The sequence below is a fragment of the Rhinolophus hipposideros genome (assembly GCF_964194185.1).
Source record: "Rhinolophus hipposideros genome assembly, chromosome: 18".
Taxonomy (NCBI): Eukaryota; Metazoa; Chordata; class Mammalia; order Chiroptera; family Rhinolophidae; genus Rhinolophus; species Rhinolophus hipposideros.
Genome location: NC_138064.1, coordinates 41,021,869 through 41,038,215, shown reverse-complemented (window position 1 = coordinate 41,038,215; position 16,347 = coordinate 41,021,869). Strand labels below are relative to the sequence as shown.

Below are 16,347 nucleotides of genomic sequence, written 5' to 3'. Positions count from 1 at the left end.
ATAGAAATTAAGTACTATCTGATTATGGGGAAACTTGTAATGCAGAGAGAAAGTTCAAGATTTCAAATACCAGTAAATATATTAGTTGAGAATATTTGAATGTAGTTGAAAATAGGGACAAAGCTTTGGGTAAAGCAGAAGTACTCGTAGATTATATCAACAACCTGAGAAAGAAACTTAAAAGTGGACATTGTGATGGATACAGCATGTCAAAACATTTTGGTAACGATTTCCAAGTCAGTCAGATTATGGGGAGTTCCAAATTAAAAACAGAACAATATGAGTGAAGAAAACTACTGATGAAAAATGAATTCTCTGTCTTCTGAAGCCATTCAACTGGAGGAACTATAGAATATCCCTAGGTCCTCTCCTAGCAAGTGAGTTATGATGAAATTTAAAACAGTTTCACCTCAGATTTGTGGAATGGAAAATACTTTAGTGCTAAATCAGCAATCTATTTCAGCGCAATATGCTATAACATTTTAAACATGTGGTTATTCTTATGACATCATAAAATTTAAGAGACTTCTTTCCTGATTGCCTGTCTGTGCTATCTTAAATAGACTTTGTTAAATTGAGGTGCCTTTCTCTCTAATAGCTATACCAGAAACATGGGATTCAAAAATTTTATCATCTTTGAGAATGTAGTATACGATTTTGAACCAAAAACATGTTAGATTTTTCAGTTTCACAACAGGCTAAGGAAAATAGCATAAAACATCAATGTGCTCTACATTTGGACTCAGTAATTTTGGCTTCCAATGACAAATGTCTGATCTCCAGTGCCAAAACAAGGTGGAGATTTCGTTGACTCACCCCCATCTGCTCTGCACCTATTAATTCTCCCTTATATCCTAAGGCAGGTCTCTAGAATTTCTTTCCCTTGCAACCTTCTATTTACCAAGGGCCATTTCTCCAATATTCACCAAGCTCAATTTCTTTTTAATATAACCAGCTTTTCGTCTACTTTCAATTTTTATAAATCCACTTTTGTTAAAATTGAGTCCAAAGCCTACTTCAACACCAGAGACGCTCAATCTGCTTCCCTAAGTGCTTCACGTCCATGACCTCTTCCTACATACAACCAACTACCTAGACTCACTTTCTTCTATCTAATAACTGACTCCAGACTGTTCTGTATGTGTGTTTTAAATGTTGCCTATCCTTCCATCTATGAAAATCACCCAACTCATTCTTCCTTAATTATTTAAATGATCATAGAAATATAAATTCCCCCACTAAACCTGCTTAAAAGGACCAAAGAGAAGATGTCTTCTTTTGTTTCCAGTGGACAATAGTGGAACCCCTGGGTCGATGCCTCATGCATGATTTAATAGCTCTATCAAACAACTGGTTTAATATTGCTGCTATTGTTTTTTTAATTCTATTATCCATATTTCTTAGATATACATGTCAATAGTATTTAAGTTTACTATTTTTCTAGAACATTGCCTTGGGTCATATGATTTAAGACTATCATTTTGACAATATGACACTATAATCATGAAATTCTAAGTACCTCCTGAATAAAAATCCAGTTTGCAGGATCTAAATTATATATATACATATATATATACATACATATATATATACACACATATGTATATATGTGTATATATATGTATATATGTATATATATACACACACATATATGTAAATATATATTATATAATTTTATATATGTGATATATGTATCACATATTTATATTACATATATGCATGTAGATATGTATGAAATCTATGTGTATATATATATATATATATATATTTAAAAGTCTTTATATGTATATAAATCACACATAATAAATAACCCCACTTTTTTAATGGCATATGTAGCACAATGCACTGTATCTTTTAAGTCCAAATATATCATCATCTATTTACTAATTGCACACTATATGCAAGACACCATGGTGTGAATGTTCAGCTATGAATTACCTCCTCTCTTCTTGTGTCACGTCCTTTCTGTACAAACCAGATAACTTTTGCTTGCAGAGATCGTGGAGTACATTCCAGCAAAGTACTGTTGTTCTCTATGCCATAGGCCAGTCGTTCTTCAGTCTTATCCAAAGCGTCCCCTACAACATGAATGTTAACATCAGCTTTGAGACTTTGATTGTATTGGTAAACAAATAATATCTTTAAATATTATCAAGTGATCTTTTAAAAATATATTTAAAAAATATTATCTATTCAGATCCCTGTAGCAAAGGGAATAACTTTTATTACTTATTACGAATGTATAGGAAAGGTCATTTAAAGGAGTTAGAGTTAGGCATACCCCAAATCTCAACATTAAAAAGGTACAGCAGGGGATAGGGTGGGGCAGAAGGAAGTTAACAAGAAATGTGGTTCCAAAGAATGGGACAATCAGGACACTAAGAAAGTGCACCAGAGTTAAGTTCATCATCAGTATTAAATTTATGGGAAATCAGTGGGAAGTGTTTTTCAAATCAGGTGAGAGAAGGTGAGCACCAGATTTTTAAGCAAGGCCTAGGACCTAATTCGTGGTACAAACAAAAGCAGAAAGCCGAAATCGAGGTGATGTGTGTTTACAAGTGTGAGTGATAGGTGTATATTGACAAGGAGTTGTACTTCTCCAGGTATTGGGCATCTGCAGTGCGAAAAGAGTATGAAACTGAACTAAGGACTTTGTGAATCAGAGTGTCCTGATTCTAATCTATATTTTGGACCAGAAAGGCTCTCTCTGGACTTGAACTCAAATATGTATACAGTCAAGTATATCTAACTGCAGTGAGGAATAAAAGCAAATGGATTTACTTTTGTTGTTTTAACCAAGATTAAAGTCAATAATTAGATCCCAGGATGTTTTCACTTTGCCTGTGTCCTCCTCAGATTCAAAACTGACCCCTACATTTCCCTAAGATTAAGATCCTGCCTTTCTCTAGCCAATATTCTCAGAGGATTATGTCCTACATCAACTTGAGTCAGCTTGAGGTCTAGCAAACTACTCCTGGACCACAATCTCTGAATCTGTGTGTAAGCACTGCTGGACTCCCAATCATGGTGCCCCTTCCCCCTGTTACTTCCTGGTGAAACCAGTGACACTAAGCATAGCCTGTTCACCAACCACCATCATGGCATGAAGAGTGATGACATTGTTGTTCCGTCTTGTTCGATGTCTTCACATTTGCCTACAGCTGACATTGCCACTCATCCTTTATCCATTAGACCATCTACCACTGTTTCTCAGAAACCTACATCTGTATTCACCAACCCCAGCTTACTCTACTCTGGTGAAAGAATTAAAGTTTTACACTTTATTCTATCCCAAAGCTTAGTAAGTGAGTTGGTACAAGTTAGGTCACTCTTGATAAAAGTATCATTAATTACATAACATGGTAAAGATAGTCCCAGTGTTGTGATGGAAAGGAAGTCCTGCAAATCACTATGACATCAACCACCTAAAACATGCAGCATTCTTATTCTAGGATTCCTGTTTTAAGTTGTAAGAGTGAAGTTTGGTAGTGGTATATAAGCTTTATTTTCCTAAATAAGTAAATAGTATGCATTAAAAACACAAAATTTTCATTACATGGAAGAGAATACTTTTAGTAACACTGTTCCTGTATATATCAACCATGGAGAAGGCAAGGACCCTTTTTAAGAAATTTGCAGTTTCTCTTCAATGTACTCATAAGTAACTCATAGCAATTGATTTTCTATGGATTACCAACAAACTGCTGTCCAAAGCACTGCTGAGCTGCATTTCCATGCCGAACGTCTTGTCTGCGGAACCGCCTGAAAGAAAGTAAATGCATTTAGAGGAGATGTTCAGATTTCAATTTTCCAGACTTTAAAATATAGCCAACTGCATTAAAGATTCAAGTAGTATTCTGCTATTCGAAATAATTGATCAGTCACACAAAACAAGGATAAAATCTGTTTCGTAGTTTTCCATATTTCAATTGAATGTATTCAATAGCTAAGATCCATATAAAACTATTCTTTAAATGTTCACATAAATTTGAATTCTGGATCCTAAAGCAATGATTTAAGAAGGTTCTGTTTACATTTAGTTACAAATTTAGTTCAACAAGAGTCTTCTGGTTTGAAATGAGGGTCTTGAATGGTAAGGGATGGTTTCAGACAAAGACAGCAGGATTTGAGGCAGACCATTTGAATGAAAATACATAAAACACCTATATATGTATAATATGGTGCATGTAAAAAAGGTATTTGAATCCAAATATTTTGTTTTATAACCATCATGTCCAATTAAAACATATAGTTGTAAATAAAAAGACATTAACTAATTACATATTCAACTTACTCTTTTATTCAGATATAATGTGTAGAAATTGCATGCCTCTATTCAATGCAATGGTATGTTAAAGATTAACTACATGTCTTGCAAGACTGATTATTAGAATTGGGATCACTTCTAGTATATTTTCAAATTTTACAGATTGTTTAGATATATAATTGAAAAATAACATTCCTTATAGAAAAATAATTTCAGAATGCATGTCTTGTTTTAAATTTGTAAGCATCTTTCTAAGGAATTAGACAATGGAAATTATCATTATTAGTACTGGAATTTTAAAATCAAGATCGTCAGCATATTCATTCAGATTAGAGATAAAAATAGAACTATTACATAAAGGCAGAAACTACGACTTGCTTCTCTAACTCATGGCATGTCTCCAAGTTCGTGGGAAAAACAGGAGGCAAAGCAGAAGTTTCACCCTAAAGGGAGATGGTGAGGATTCCAAAGTGACAATGCGATGCTTTAACCATATGCAATGATAAAATTTGGAAAAGGGAACCAGATTCAAATCCCAGTGCCACCACTCACATGCTGTATGATCTTCTCCATATCTTTTCCATTTCCTGGTTCTTTGTGTCCAACTTTGTAAAATAAAATTGTTCTAACTGACACCTACAGTCTATTTCAGCCTTTTCTTTTTTTCCACTCAGGGTTCTCCTCACTGCCTCCAAATAATGACAATGGAACATTATTTCACGATATGGAGTACTTTCTCACACAGGAGTTCGGATCTCAATTAACAACTTCATATTTAAACAATTGCTTAAGTATTTCCTTATGTTGAAAGCTGGGGTTGATGAACCCTTCCAATCAATTTTAGAATTATGACTTATGTTTAAAAGCATGATATATATGTATAACTATACATATATATCAACCATATGTGTGTGTGTGTGTGTGTGTGTGTGTGTGTAGTTGATTAGAAAACCTTACCTGAAGACTTGAGGTTTTACAAGTTAAGATTAAAACTGACACATGCATCATTCTATTGAGCTAAACTGAACACAGTACTTCAGAATAAAGAAGCAAAATAAGAAGTTTTATACTCCTGTATTAATTTATACTAGTATGCACAGCGATTACACAACTGATAGCAGCTCTAGATGAGATTTAAACTACTTTTGTTAAATCCTCACTTCAAATATTTCTCTGGTGATAGGTAGCCAAACTGTGATGAGCAATAATGAATAATGGAGCAGGAGTAAGTCAATGAAACGGGAAATAGTTCCCACTTTTCAGAAATGATGCCGTGTCATGTTTATCATACAAGTGGTGTGAGTATAAAGGGAACTTCAGTCAGATAACTCTACGTAAGCAATGTGAATAAGAACAGTGCACACAGTTTGTTTAAAATCATTGGAAACATGCATTTAAAAAGAAAGACATCACATCCTTCATGGTTTTAGTTCATTTTATAGTATCCTAATATAGCTGTCCATTATTTCAGTATTTAAAAAAGAGGTAAAGGGGGTGGGGGGTGGGAGATGAGGGTAAGGGGGATCAAATATATGGTGAAGAAGGAGAACTGACTCTGGGTGGTGAACACACAATGGGATTTATAGATGATGTAATACAGAATTGTACACCTGAAATTATGTAATTTCATTAACAATTGTCACCCCACTAAATTAAAAAACAAACAAACAAACAAAAAAGGAGTGTCAATGCTCAGTAGTTTTAGAAAGGTTAAGCAAAGTTGTCTTTTATTCACAAAGTCGCACGTTTCTTATATTTCTTGCCTCTTTGAAACTTTTTAAGAGAATACTGGAAATAGACAAAATACAAGAACAAGGAAAATAAAAAGGCCTAGGTCTCTAAATTATAGTACATTTTGGAAGACTATTTTACACAACTGGTTTGGATTGCGAATGAATGTTTTTCCTCTGTTGACTCATTTTCACTCTCTGAACAGAAAAATATTTATTTTAATGACCAGTTTTTAATTTCTGCTGCTATTTAGGTTTGAAGCAAAATGATCTCCTATAAAAGCACACTACTTTCCCTTCATGTGCTGGAACTGACCCAAAAGGTTCTCCTCCAGGGATGAGTGATAGTTCAAAAGAATCTGACACCATTGAAAGGTCTCCATTATATGTCGCTGAACTAATTCATTGACTAATTCATTTACGAGCACAGCTCCTGGCTCTAGCATTTCATTCCTTCCTGTCTAGAGTTTTGCCCATTCATTCAACTTCCTCCAAATAACTTTTTTCATCCACACCTTTTATTTATTTTTTAAAAGATTCTTATTAAAATGCAGCTAACATACAATATTATATTAGTTTCAGGTATACACCATAGTTGTTCAACATTTATGTATCTAAAGAATTGATCACCATGATAAGTCCAGCAACCATGTGACACTGTATCAGGCTATCAAAATATTATTGACTATATTCCCTACACTGTACATCACATCCCCACGACTTATTTGTTTTATATATGGAAATTTGAACCTCTTATTCCCCTTCACTTTTTCTCCCTTTTTAATTTTTCGGTAACAGTTGACATTCAACATTATTTGATATTAATTTCAGGTGTACAGCATAGTGGTTAGACATTTGTATAATTTAAGAAGTGATCCCCCTGACTAGTCTAGTACTCACCTGGCACTATACATAGTTATTACCATATTACTGACTATATTCCCTGTGCTTTATTTTACATCCCCGTGGCTATTTTGTAACTATCAATTTATACTTCTTAGTGCCTTCTCATCTATCACCTCAATACATCTAGTACTCATCTGATACCATACTTATTATGACATTATTGATTATATTCCTCATTCTATACCCTATATCTTCATGACTACTTTGTAACAACAGTATGACTTCTTAATCTCCCCCTTTTAATCTTCCCCCCACATCCCTCCCATCTGGCAACAATCAAAATGTTCTCTGTATCTCTGAGTTTGTTTCATTTTGTTTGTTTAGTTATTTACTTTGTTTTTTAGATTCCACATATACGTGAAATCACATTGCATTTGTCTTTCTCTGTCTGACATACTCCACTCAGGAAATTACCCTCCAAGGTCATTTATGCCACTGCAAATGGCAACAACCCATTACGTTTCCTGGCTGAGCAATATTCCATTTTTATGTTTCCTATATCTTTGTTGAAGTTCTCACTGAGATCATTGAGCATCTTTATACCAAGTGTTTTGAACTCTGCATCTGGTAGATTGGTTGTTGCCATTTTGCTCAGTTCTTTTTCTGGAGCTTTGTTCTGTTCTTTTATTTGGAACATGTTTTTTTTTCTCTCCATTTTGGCTGCCTCCTTGTGTTTGTTTCTATGTATTTTGTAGGGCTACTATGTCTCCCAGTCTGAGTACAGCAGCCTAATGTAGTAAGTGTTCTGTGAAGCTCAGCAGTGCAATATCTCTGGCCACCTGCTCTGGGTGATCCAGGTATGTCCCTCGTGTGGGTTGAGTGTGTCCTCCTGTTGTAGTTGAGTCTTGGTTGCTGTTTCCTCATCAATGGGAGGGAAGTTCCCTCGGGCTCATTGATTGTGTGGACTGGTTTTACATTGGAGGAGCAGTTTGCAGGAGCTGACGCTACAGAGCAATATTTGCATGAGCAGGGCTCTGGTGCCTGCCCAGTTTGCCCTTTGGGTGTGTTGTCTCTGGAGGCAGCTACATGATGCTCTGGCTAGGTTCAAAGCTCGCACCAGGTGTGCTAGCCTCGGTGCTTCCTGAGAGGGGATGAACCTCAGGCCAAGTTCTGTCTCAGCCTGTCTCTGCCTGGGGCCACCTGGGATGAGCCACAAAGTAATCCCCAGATAGCTACCACCCATGTTGGGCTTGGAGTTGCCTTGAGAGGCCAACCTGGAAACCAAGGCCAGCTGTCACTAATGCCAGGTTTATGGCTGCTCATCCAGAGATACAGGATATGCCAAAGCCAGATGCTGATTGTTTGAATTTTGTGAACCTTTGCTATATTTTAGAAAAGTCCACAGTATGTGCCAAGGCATGCCATTTATAAGGAAAAGCCACTGGAAGAGGCTTGGGTGGGCCCAAAAGTTGGGTGGGGTGAGGACTGTGGGAATCCCCTTGAACAAACGGTGTTAGCCAGGTTGACAGAGACTCAGATATGGCTGCTGCCTAAGTGTGCTGGCCTGGAGAAGGGAGGGCTTAACAAAACAAAACAAACAAACAAAAACAACAATTGCTTCTACCAGCTCCTCCCTTGGGAGAAAGCTACCTCTCCAGTCCTTTGCCCTGAAACCAGATAATTCAGTTCCTCCCAATGTGTTCCTGGCACCTTTTGAGCTGTTGCCCCAGCTATGGATCTCAGAGTGAGTCCATCAGCGAGTAAGTGCACAGGTCGTTTAAGACAAGCACCTGGGACCACAGCTGCCCTTATCTCACTCAGCCACTGTCTCTGCTGGTTTTCACATCCAGAAGTTATGGAAACTTCTCTCCCCAGCACTGGAACCCTAGGCTAGGGATCCCGGTGTGGGGCTGGGATCCCTCACTTCTCCAGACGAAAACTCCGCAGCCGAGATATCCCTCCCGATATTTAATGGTCACACGTGGGTGTAGCACCAGCCCGTTCTGCGTCTCTTCCCCTCCTATCAGTTTGAAGTTGGCTTCTTCTATATTCCTTAGTTCAAGGGCTTTGGTTCAGCTAGACTTCAGGCGATTCTCAAAAAACAGTTGCTGTTTTCAAAGAACATACAGTTTGGGAGAAAGAGAGGCATGAACTATTAATTATAATTATATAATGGTTCTTTGTAGTTTAGCTTAATTTTGATATGGTTATGAGAGAGAATGTAAGCAAGCATTTTCCTACTCTGCCATCTTGACTGGATCTCTCATCCACCCTTTTTTATTTATATCACCAAGTTTGTGGTTATACACCCTTACAAGATGTGCCATATTTCAGGAAATATTTGGAAATGGAAAGTATCCAGTTTAAAACTCATCATCACTATGGCCTGCCTAATCAATAAACATTGTTATTCATAAGTATTTGATTCAAGGCTTATAACATTTTTATTGTTGCTAATAACAATAAAATAACTAATTTATTGTTTTTGGTAATATTACCTTTCTACCCTCAAGTCCCCCTATTTCACTCCTAACCTATGGAACTACAAGATTTTTCCCTGAACACTGCATGCCTTTGTACAAACAATAAATTATCTTTAACTGCAATTACTTTATATATCTCTGTCTTCCAAATTGAGTTCAAAGGTTGGGTTATTTTGAGAATTAAATAATGTATTATGTGTATTGCATTTAGTCCAGTACCTTATACCTAGAAAGTGCTCAGTAGTGAGTTACTTACTTACAATTCCATTCTCCACTTTACATTCTTATTTCCCATAGCTGTGATTGTTTCTCTATACCCCTCGCATATTCCACAGTAATTGATGTAATGGGTGAATAAGTCATTAAATAATATATTCAAAAATAATTCACCTTGTAAATTATTAGTTCATAAATGTCCTCTCAAAGCATCTTTTCACTATCTGCTAATGTCCTTTCTTTACTCATTGAAATGTTAATTAAGCTAACAAATTAACAAAAGTTTTGAATTAGTGACTAAGTTTTTGTTTTTCGATGAGATTCTACTATATATGTGAACCTATACAAATAACAACTATACTACATTGGGTTAAGTTAACTTTTGAAAAAGATTTAAAGAAATGTAAGCCAAAGTGGAAGAGTAAGAATAATTGAAGATAATAAAAATTCCTTTTCAACAAGGAAATTATATATAGCTCTATGATTTTGTGTTTTATTGTCTCTGGTCACTATATTAAGAGAAAGAAAAATGCTTATTCTAAATTAAATAAAAAATATTTTGTCCTTATATTTTCTCCCAAAGAACGCACAATTTCATATGGCTTCAGTGAAGAAATATCTTTTTTCTTCAAAACATTTGCTGTACCTCAAGAGCTCCTGTTCAAAGAATCCTGAGATTTACCTTGTCTAACAAGTGACAATGACCTTGTTGAACTGTAGACATTAGAGTTTGGAGGTCTTTAAGTACCTTTCATTTGTGTTGCATTAAATCACACATTTCATTAATTATACAGGTCATGCATTTGCCTAGGAGTTAAAACATTCACTTTCAAAATGAAATAAATGAAGAACAGCTGGTTGAGAGGACATGGGGCAAATGCAGGATGTATTTTAGAATTTATTTATTTATTTTCCTTTTAAGTCTTTAAATCCCTCATGTGTGGTGGCTTGCCATGTCCACATTTTAAGTTTATCTAAACTGGTTTAATGTCTTGCAGCAGAAGTTTCAGAAGGAGAAAGCATTGATTCAAACCTGAGTGGAAAAATAAAAACCCAGCAGCATGCTCAGCTCCAGTTCTACACAATAATTGATGGGAGTTATTTTCAGGAAAAAATTCAAGTTTTCAAAGCTTTTATTATGAATAAAATATGGCTACAATTTCTTTAAATAAAAACAACGTGGTTATTTTCATGGAATGGGTACAGAAAGAAAAAGACCAAAAAAAGTGTTTGAGTTTTCCTAAGCAAGGGAGATATTCCATCAAGGACTCCGTCTCACCTTTTTGCATGTGTACCTGTTGGGTAATACCGGGAACAGGATATGCCATCCCAGGCACAGTAAGGGTCTCTAGCCAGGCAGCAGTCGGCACAACCACTGCCGTACATGTCACACTGATGGAATCTGACTTGGGCCACGGCAGAAGCAGATCCAATGTACAGCTGTTGCTACAGATATCAAAGAAGAGAGAGGACACTAGCAGAAATGGACTAAACTCTTACACTTAGATTTTTCATATTTACACACAATTATCTCTGAGAATATACACTTCAATTACTGTACTAGGATAGAGAATGGAACATTGATACTTGAATTTCTCCAAGATATGAAATACTTTTATAGACTTGGATGCATGAATAACAAAATCGTTAGGATGACTTGACACGTTATTAAGAAGTTGCCTACTGTTTTATTCGGTATCTGAGTAGAAAGACTCATCATCTAACATCGTACGTTTTTATTTTTTTAAAGACCTATAGAAATGTTCAATAAGAGAGTGAATAAGCAAGTGGTCTTTCTTTTTCATTTTAAAAATTATGATATAATTGACCTGCAACACTCTATTAGTTTCAGGTGTAAAATAAAATGACTTGACATTTGGATATATTGCAAAATAATCACAACAAGTTCAGTTAATTAACATTTCTCACCACACACATAAGAAAAAATTCTTTTTTCTCATAATGCAACTTTTAAGATGTACTCTCTTCGCAACTTTCAAATATACAATACAGCATTATTAATTATAATCACCGTGCTGTACATTACATTATCAGGACTTATTTATTTTATAACTGGATGTTTGTACCTTTTGACCACCTTCACCCATTTTACCCATCCCCACCCCAAGCCTCTGGCAACCACCAATCTGTTCTCTGTATTTATAAGCTCATTTTAGATATTTTTGTGTGTATGTGTATATACGTGTGTGTGTATATATATATAAGTGAATTCTCATATAAGTGAATTCATATGGTCTTTGTGACTTTATCTCTGGTATAGATATAGATATAGATATAGATATAGATATAGATATAGATATAGATATAGATATAGATATAGATATAGATATCGATATAGATATAGAAAGACATGGAGTAAACTGTAGGATATGTTGTTCAGTAAAAAGGGCAAGTAGTAGAACAGTTAACAGTGTATGTTCCTATATGTCTAAACATAAAAAGGTTATTTATGAATTTGAGTAATATATGCATCAACTATTTCTGAGAAATTTACACCAGAAACTGGTACCAGTATAATGGAGAGGAGGTTTGTGCTTCACTGCACACTCTTTTGTATTACCATCATTACCATTATTTTTGTGAAAACATAAGCAAGAAAAAATATGGAATAATGTCTTGTGATTATAGCAGTAAATCTACTCTTGTTTACTTTTCTAAAATTAGAAAATAAAAACCTGATTACATGTAAATCATATATATTATTGTTAGAATAAAACTGTAACTTGTTCATGTATAAGCATATGTACTTATGTTCTTTATCCTTTGTGTGCTCATATACAGAGCACACACACACAACTTACTCTCTTTGAAGAAATCTCCATAGAAATAATAGGAACTGGATCCTGAAAATTAAACAAAAACAAGTTTCCATTTTAAGAAAGGAAATAGGAACATACTTTAATATGGTTATTACTTACTTAAAATTATATTATATGTGAATGGGTCTATGCCCAGCAATCTATAGCTTTCATTTTAGTAAATCCATAGGCAAACGCGATTATTAAAATATAGCTTTTTATTTAACAACCTTTTCTAAAAGAGTGGTGCAGACATGTAGATGAGAAAAGTAGTGGATAACTTAAGCAGCTTACCATTTGTTATGGAATGTGATTTTTGTATTTACATTTAAATATTATTCATGCTTTGGAAACTCAAGTACTTTAAATAATAAAGCCCCAGTGTTCTTTCTTATGAAGTAGTGACATGAACCATGTCACTACTTATGAACCATGACAGTAAAACAGGCACATCTTTGAGTAGGTGTTATTACTAACAAACCATGCGATTTTTAATGGTTTGAACCCACGGCCTAAACAAAGCACTTTTCTGTTGGAGTTATTGTGGTCAGTCGCTCTACAACGGCTTTGAGACCCTGTGTTATTTGAGGGATGGTGATGGAGACACTAGTATATCTAAGGAACACCACAGATTCAGGCCAGTTCTGCAAGTGGAGAAGCAATTGGCAGGGGAGATCCACTCTGTGGATGATTACCCTTAGAAAAATTGCTTTTTGAAAGAAAATATGATCCTCTGTGTCACTTTATAAAAATATTTTAAGCTGCACAACCCTCTATGCATGTGTGCATTCATTTATTCATTCAGGAAAGAACACTTAAGGGTTTATATGGACAAGACACTGTGGTGGATGCTGTTAATATAAGAGCTACGGTCTCTAATATGAAATGAAATCTTACACGTAGGTCCAACATGCGAAATAAACAACAGCATAGCTGTTCTGGTTGAGATAGGAATGTGATTAGCTTTGGGTTTGGCTGTGGGGAATCTAACCTCTGAGATAGCCAAGGTGAAATGAACTGTTTTTTATCAATAAAAATATTTTCATATATATTCATTACATACATATACAATTTTCATTATTTATAGATCGTGTGTGTGCAAATTTGCCTACTGGCTAAAACTTTTTTGTAACCACATTGTCAATACCTGTGTATTGCAGTCATCCGGGGACATTGTAGCCTGTCCCGGTAGCATGTACATGCACAGAGTAGCAAAAAGTTTGAGTTGCCCAACACGCCCAGTCTCAGCTGAGTTGATCCAAGCAATACTTAGACTTCTTGTTTCAACTCTCATACTGTAAACAAGAGTCCTCTTGGAACTCTTTGGTGACACTTTTGAACGTTTGTGTGTTTTCTGTTGGTGATTTTCACTTTTAAAATGCCCCCTTAGCATACATAGTGCTGAAGTGCTCTCTAGGGTTCCGAAGCTCCAAGGCTGTGATGCGCCTTGGAGAAAATACGTGTGTTAAATAAACTTTGTTCAGGCATGAGTTATAGTGCTGTGGGCTGCAAGCTCAATGTTAATCAAAAATATATACTAAATAATGTATCTTTAAACAGAAACACACAATAAACAAGGTTATATATTGATTAGTTAATAAAAATGTTTTGACTAGAGACTCACAGGAAACTAATCCTATAGTTCCACTAGGATCAATGGTGTGTATTTACTAATTCAGTGTTCATTATCATGGCAAAGACTATCACTACCACAAATATTGAGACTTGACTCTGTGTGTGTGTGTGTGTGTGTGTGTACATATATACAACTCAATTATTTCTGTTATGTCTAATTTTGCCATTATTGTTTTGCATTTTTCTCCTTTTTAGTAAATTCTCTGTGTACTCGATATGCTATAATAAAAAGCAGTATACTTGTCAAACCAGAACGTCCCCATTATGAAACTTACTGCTAGTTTTTAATTGTCTGTGCTGATAGTACATTTGTACAAGATGAAACTTTACAAAATGATTCTGGAATTCATATGTGGTATTAAGTGTGATTTTTTTGAGTCATAGTTCATATATTGAAATTCTTCTCACGCTAGGTACTTACTAGCCTCTACATTTAAATGGTCTATAACAGTATAATAGATGCAGAAGGATTTTAAATAACTCCTCACTTCAATTCACTCTGAATTCACAACACACTTGTTAGAAAAAAAAATTGACATACTGTCTTTCCTATTTACAACTTATTTGCAATTGTGTGTAATACATAAATGTTGTCTATGATTTTTACTAAAATTACCTTGAATATCTGAAGCTCTTCTAGGATTACTTCTTCCATTGATTCTGTTTCTTGGTTGTAAATCGTGATTACTTTCAGCACAATTCCATTATCTGTAAGAAAACAAAAGAATGTATTATACTACTAAGAAAACAAAAGAAAACAAAAGTATGTATTATACTACTTATGTATTCATATTTTCAATTAGCAAAAAAAAAGTCAAGTTTATATGTCTGGCCAAAAAGTAAACCAAATAATACATAATTATTTTTCCAATAATTTGATTCAAAAATCAAATTATAGATTTAGAAATCAAAATATCTTCAGAATTAGTGATATATAACACAGATGCCAAATTATTCTAGCTTCTTCTTTGATGTATGATGAAAGAAAATTTTTTACCTAAAGCTACTTTCATGGTAAGAAACTATGCTTTTAATCTTAGGGAACAACAAACTATAGAAATATATATATGTATATATATGCACCACACACAGACTTTTAATAAGAAAAATTGTAAGTATACACCATGGAGAGAATAGTATTATGAATCCTCCTGAATGAATCATTTAGCTTCCATAATTATCAATAATTTTATAAATTTATATTATTATAAAATCCCATCTTATTTTTATTATTCCTGATAATCTGCATTTGTTATTCCCAATAAAAACTTTGATAAGACACTAATTTTCTTGTAAAAATAATTTGGTGTATTGCTAGTAATAACTCAGAAAAAAAATAGTTACTTTGGAAATACTGATCTAAGAGTTTCTATGGTATTTAAGCAATTTGTTTAGAAACTATCAAATCTTGTAGTTAGGTTAATAAAATGTGATTACAATAAAATTAATAACAATTACCTGTATTATACACTAAAAGAATGAAAATTTTCATAATTTTTAAAACCAAACACACATAATAAAATATCCCACAATGATTACATCAAGCCAAAAGCAAAGATAAAACTCAAATTATTAATTTGCAACTAATGATTTTATCATAAGGACTCCCTCTGTAGACAGACAGATAGATGGATACATACATAGATACATACATACATACATACATACATACATACATACATACATACATAATATTAAAGCATGTATCTGGCAATTTGGAGGTAAATAACTATCATTTATGGGATTTTCCAATGTTGTACTCATCACACATTTATCGAACATGTTCTTTTATGCTGAGAAGTTGTGGTTCAATAAGATTATGTCTTTGAGTCAAGCATGTTTACATGATAGTGTAAGTATATACCCGATATTTCTGGAATTCTCTCAAATAGCTTTGGTCAATCTACCAAGAAAATATGTCTAAAAATGTTCTTGGACTACACTCCAGGATGTTTAAAAATAACATACATTTTTCCATGATTAATTTTATCAAATATAATCTTGCTTATGAAACTCTTTTCTTTTTTTAACTCTGTTAGATGTCACTATGACTGAATTCAGGGCCAGGTAATTTTAAGTCTGTTAAAGAAATCCGATGCTTTGTTAATCTTGATCCCTCGATGCAGAGCATATTACGTATTAACTTTAACCTCCTAAAATAAATAAATAAAATGTAGCCAGGACCAAAGATCAATTTCTGGAAATCAAATAAACGTTTCCTTACTTAAATCTTTGCTTTTTCAAAAAGTATGACTTAAGAAGCCGAAGGGCCAATATTAATATTATATGCTGATTCTTGATATGGGCATATGCAATGTCTCTTTAGAATTATATGTCTATGATTAATGTAA

The 16,347-nt window shown here is 34.3% G+C and overlaps 1 protein-coding gene across 2 annotated transcripts in view; it reads right to left on the bottom strand.

Moving 5' to 3' along the window:
* The window catches only part of SEMA3E (semaphorin 3E), a 251,124-nt gene that overhangs the window by 19,438 nt on the left and 215,339 nt on the right, over positions 1 to 16,347 (bottom strand). For both annotated transcript variants that reach the window (XM_081080109.1, XM_081080110.1), the window contains exons 12-16: positions 14,613 to 14,704; positions 12,365 to 12,406; positions 10,822 to 10,988; positions 3,695 to 3,762; positions 1,939 to 2,078 (exon numbers count right to left, since the gene is read on the bottom strand). In XM_081080109.1, coding sequence (XP_080936235.1) covers positions 1,939 to 2,078; positions 3,695 to 3,762; positions 10,822 to 10,988; positions 12,365 to 12,406; positions 14,613 to 14,704 — 509 coding nt within the window. The remainder of the gene's footprint in view (positions 1 to 1,938; positions 2,079 to 3,694; positions 3,763 to 10,821; positions 10,989 to 12,364; positions 12,407 to 14,612; positions 14,705 to 16,347) is intronic.